Source organism: Morone saxatilis, unplaced genomic scaffold (genome assembly GCF_004916995.1).
Source record: "Morone saxatilis isolate NCDOM2014 unplaced genomic scaffold, NCSU_SB_2.0 Contig16, whole genome shotgun sequence".
Classification (NCBI taxonomy): domain Eukaryota; kingdom Metazoa; phylum Chordata; class Actinopteri; family Moronidae; genus Morone; species Morone saxatilis.
In genome coordinates this window covers 595,989-600,968 of record NW_023339718.1, presented here as the reverse complement: position 1 = coordinate 600,968, position 4,980 = coordinate 595,989, and the positions used below count along the sequence as shown (strand labels likewise).

At 39.3% G+C, this 4,980-nt stretch overlaps 1 protein-coding gene across 1 annotated transcript in view; it reads left to right on the top strand.

The window, feature by feature from the left end:
• Positions 1-4,859, top strand: part of dimt1l (DIM1 dimethyladenosine transferase 1-like (S. cerevisiae)) — an 8,759-nt gene extending 3,900 nt beyond the window's left edge. The window contains exons 2-12 of the mRNA XM_035659055.1: positions 1,641-1,714; positions 1,818-1,904; positions 2,907-2,968; positions 3,062-3,155; positions 3,241-3,290; positions 3,386-3,509; positions 3,606-3,698; positions 3,808-3,872; positions 3,982-4,045; positions 4,184-4,290; positions 4,399-4,859. Of these exons, the coding sequence (XP_035514948.1) occupies positions 1,641-1,714; positions 1,818-1,904; positions 2,907-2,968; positions 3,062-3,155; positions 3,241-3,290; positions 3,386-3,509; positions 3,606-3,698; positions 3,808-3,872; positions 3,982-4,045; positions 4,184-4,290; positions 4,399-4,441 (863 nt within the window). The 3' untranslated portion in view covers positions 4,442-4,859. The remainder of the gene's footprint in view (positions 1-1,640; positions 1,715-1,817; positions 1,905-2,906; positions 2,969-3,061; positions 3,156-3,240; positions 3,291-3,385; positions 3,510-3,605; positions 3,699-3,807; positions 3,873-3,981; positions 4,046-4,183; positions 4,291-4,398) is intronic.
• The last annotated feature ends 121 nt before the right edge of the window (positions 4,860-4,980 follow it).

Sequence of the window (4,980 nt, the reverse complement as noted above, 5' to 3'; positions counted from 1 at the left end):
TTGGATTTGAAATTAAAACAGCTGAAATTCAACTGACAGTGCAACTTTCAGGTTTAATTCAAGGGTTGACAAAAAATATCCTACTCTCAAATCCGGTTTAAGAAATTGGCAACATTTTTAGTTTTAAACACAGTTCTCCTCATTTTCAGGCTCCAAACAATAACTGGACTAATTCAAATGTTCTATATATAAAAAAAAAAACTCCTTGTTGCTTTTGCAGTATGTTTGGCATTGTCCATCTGTACTGTGAGTGCCGTCAGATCAAACTCTGGCCCGATTGTGGCTGAAGTCTGAGCAGAACGGAAATAATCCCTATACAGTTCATAAAACACATCGATGCTACTGTCTCCTGTCACATCATCAATAACACTAGTGACCCAGTGACCATGCATCACACTGTCTCCACCATGTTCTTACAGAAGATGTGGTGCTTTGGATATGAGCCGTCCCAAGCCTTTTCTCCATACTTTCTCTTCCCATCATTCTGGTACGGTTTGTGATCTTAGTTTCAATCGTGTCCAAGAAACCCGTTCCAGAACTAAGTTTGGCTCCTGTGATGTTTTTTGGATAAAGTCCCTAATCTGCCTTTCTATTTTTGAGGCTGATTAATGGTTGCAACTTGTGGTGAACCTCTGTAGTTCTGCTCTCACATGATGTCTTCTCTTTATGTAGACTGAATACTGATACACCTAGCTTCCTGGAGAGTGTCTTCACTTGATGGATGTTGTGAAGGGGTTTTTTTCTTTTCTTTAACATAGAAAGGATCCCTGCAAAAAAAAGCCTTTTTGGAGTCCTGAGCTCCCAGTGGCTCTTTTTTCCCTCAGGATGTACCAAACCTGTTGATTTGGCCATCCTAACATTACCGCTATCTCTCTGATGACATTTCTTCTTTTTCTGCAGCCAGATGGTCTGTTTCAACTTCCATTGAGAGCTCCTTTGACTGCATGTTGTTCAAAAACAAATGCAAAAGCCACACCGGAATCACTTCAGACCTTTTACCGTGCTTAATTGATGATGGTTAACAAGGACTAGCCATGCAGCCCATGAAATAGCGTTTGATTTAAGTGTCCAATTACTTGTGTGCCTGAAAAAGAGGCAGCTACATATTAAAGCTGTAATTCTAAACCTTCCCTCCATCTGCGATGTGAATACCCTAAAATGAAAGCTGAGAGTTCTGCACTTTAAGCCCATTTGTGTAATATCTTACGTATCGTTGAATATGTTTTGGTAAGACAGCCTAAAATAAACCAGAACTTGTGGTCCAGTTCCAAATATATTGATGGACCTAACTGTAGTAGTATAGGAGTCCTGTACTTTATTTATTTTAAATGTAAGACAAACTCTGGCTAAAATCAACCCAATGATTACCCAATGCACGTATTAATGCAGAGTGGCATGCAGAGCCCAAATCATGGAAATGGTGTCACTGTCCAAATATTTTGGACCTAACTGTATGTTGATACTGAGCTCCAAAAATGTGTTGAGATTTTGACCTTTCTAATGATGATGTGGAAGTATTGTCTTAAGCCCATTTATGCAAGAAAAAGGTAATTGAATTTTATTATTTTACCGTAGACTGCTTTAGTCATTATCACCACACCTCCCCAGTACACACACTGTCCCAATCCTGTCTGTTGCAGGGATCATGTTCAACACTGGCATCGGCCAGCACATCCTGAAGAATCCATTGATTGTTAACGGGATCATTGAGAAGGTATGTTGTTAATAATTATTGAGTTTTTGACACACACAATTGTCCTATTAACAAATACTGTACACAGTGTTTCTAAGCTTTGGTTGTGGCTGTGTTTTTTTAGGCTGCCCTGAGGCCGACTGATGTGGTTCTGGAGGTTGGACCTGGTACTGGTAACATGACAGTGAAGTTGCTGGAAAAGGCCAAGAAGGTGAGCTGCACATGAAAACCTCCAGTAATCTGGTTGAGATATCAAAGCTGACTCATCCTCAATCAGATAATGCATTAACAAACATTAGTCTAATTACCCTGAAACTGCCGTTTGCATGTTGCTTGATCAATATTCAGAGTTTCCCCCTACAGCCTCTGAAATAGAGCAGAAGTCATTAAAGCCTTCTGTAACCAAAGATGGACTTTATTCTACTGTCCTTGTCCTGGTCTGTTTCATGCTCACTTTTAAAGCATTTTAAACACATATCCAATATAAATGGCAGAGTAATGGCGTTTATTTGGTCAAAATCTGTCTGTGTTACCGGGTTGTTGTTTTTTTAAACCATACCTTAATAATAAAAATGTTGTTCCCCATCATTTTGGTTGTGCAGAGCACCAGAGGTGGATGTAAAGCAGCTGCCACCAGCTGCCACCCGATGCCACCCTGGTTTGGTGTCAAATTTAACACATTTATTTATATTTATTTAAAGATAACAGGTAAAAAAGGGAAATTAATTTAATGATCTCTTGTGGCCACATTTTAGACTAAGTGATAGTTCAATGAGGGACCTATATTTTTGTAAAAATGTCTAAACATGTGGAAATAAAACATTTATTGATTTCTAATGTCACCTTAAGAAATGTCTAATGCGTAACTAATGTGTCACAATGTTTTTAGTTGAAGTATTTTAATTTGAAGGGTTTTTACAGAAACTAATAATTGATTGTGAATAATCAACATAATATCTGCCTTTGAAAAGCACAACCTTTCTACTTTAGAGTATTACAACTGCACTGTAGCTCCTCATTAGCTTTGAATACAGTCCAGTGTAAACATTACACATGTGCCTTGATCTGAAGCCAAAGATGAATTTCCATGTCTTTAACTTGTCCTTTGTCCAACTTTTACGTTTCACATTCTTCTTTGTGATCTTTGTGGTTTTTTGTGATAAAATAATTGATTGTCACTCTTCAGTCGTAACAGAAACTCGTGTGTTTGCAGGTGGTGGCCTGTGAGTTGGACAGCAGATTAGTGGCTGAACTTCAGAAAAGAGTACAGTGCACGTGAGTGGAGTCAGCAGCACCGTGCCACCTCACATATTTATATTTAAAGTAAATATGTGATCTAATAAAAGGACTTTGTGTGTTCTCCAACAGGCCCATGCAGACCAAACTTCAAATATTAGTTGGAGATGTACTCAAAACAGATCTGCCGTTTTTTGACGTCTGTGTGGCTAATTTACCATACCAGGTAAAGACCTGTTTCCTCCACACTGCACACGGTTGATTCAGTATCATTCACTACATTTATCTCAAACCTTCTCCTAATTGTGCAGATTTCATCACCGTTTGTCTTCAAGCTCCTGCTGCATCGACCTTTCTTCAGGTAAGAAACAACCAGAGACCCACTGAGAGTGTTTGACCGTTCTTCGTATGTCCACGTTGAGCATTTATCACCTCGTTTATTTTCTGTTTGTTCAGGTGCGCCGTGTTGATGTTCCAGAGAGAGTTTGCCATGCGACTGGTTGCCCCTCCTGGAGACAAGCTGTATTGCAGACTGTCCATCAACACACAACTGCTGGCTCGTGTAGACCATCTCATGAAGGTCAGTGTGCGCTCTGAGCATTCAGTATATTTTAATCCAGGAGTTTCCTGTTTTGCAACAACTTGGTCTCAGTGTTGATGTTTCCCTCTCAATCAGGTAGGAAAGAATAATTTCCGTCCTCCTCCCAAAGTCGAGTCAAGTGTTGTCAGGATAGAACCGAAAAATCCTCCTCCTCCAGTTAACTTCCAGGTGAGGTTTGACTCGTTAATAGTTAATGTTGTGAAAAGGCAGTTGGTCAAAACATTTGATAAATTGTAGATATTTGTTTTAATGTTTTCTTTTCTTCACCCCCCAAAAGGAGTGGGATGGTCTGGTCAGAATTGCCTTTGTAAGGAAAAACAAAACCCTCAATGCAGCTTTCAAGTGAGTGTGTGCCTGCTACAAACACTGTCACCATAGTCCAAGTCTGTCCTGTCAAAAGAGTGTGTGGAAAAAAAAAAACCAGAGGATCATGTTGATCTTGTTGTTCCAGGTCCACTGCGGTAGAACAGCTGCTGGAAAAGAATTACAGAATTCACTGCTCTGTACACAATGTGGTGAGTCAAAGTGTATCAGTCATATTGGACTCTCAGTCAGTGTCGTTACCTTTAACATGAGAAAACTGGAAGTCTGTCCCTTTTTAAGGTCACTCATTGGCCAGTTTCAATCCAAAGTCTTCTCCTTCATCTTGACAGGAAGTCCCAGCGGACTTCAGCATCACCAAGAAGATTGAGGGTGTTTTGCAGGAGGCTGGTTTCTGTGAGAAGAGAGCCAGGTCCATGGATATTGATGACTTCATGGTGTAAGTTGAACGTCTACTTATTTGTTTCTTCAACCCTTTTTCCACAAATAATCTGCTACAGTAAATGTCTGTTTTGATCTGTTTAATTAGTGTTGTTTTCATCCACAGGCTGCTTCATGCATTCAACTCTGCAGGGATCCACTTTTCTTAAACAGCAGAGGAGACTGAAGAAAACAGTCCTATGGCTCTTATACCCATCTTTGTGATGAGAGAGAAGTTTAGAGGTCAGATGAGAGGAAAGAAAGATCTTTCCTCCTGTGAAGCTTTGCTTGGAGGAGCTGAATTTCAAATGTTGAAAAAGTTGGATGAAATGTACAAAGAATATTGGAGGATGCATTTAAAGAGCTCATATTGAGTGTACTGTTTTACCCTCATGATAGAGTCCCTGGGCACGTGTGGACAGTGTTTGTGTATAAGCCCTCTTGGTGTGTGTTTGTGTTTGTGTGGGTGTGTGAAATCTGAAAAAGCTACATCAAAATTACCTCTTTGTGGAATATAAAAGGTATATAAAAATAACACATTTAATTGTGCTAACAGTCTCTTAAAATAAATTCAGATTGTCCAGTTTTTTTTTTTCTCTACCCGGCTTTTCTTTTTCTGTGCTCAACACAATCTTTCACTTCATTTAATTGATTACACTTTTTTTTTTAAAGTCAGAAAATATCATCATCTGGAGTTTCTACAGCCAAA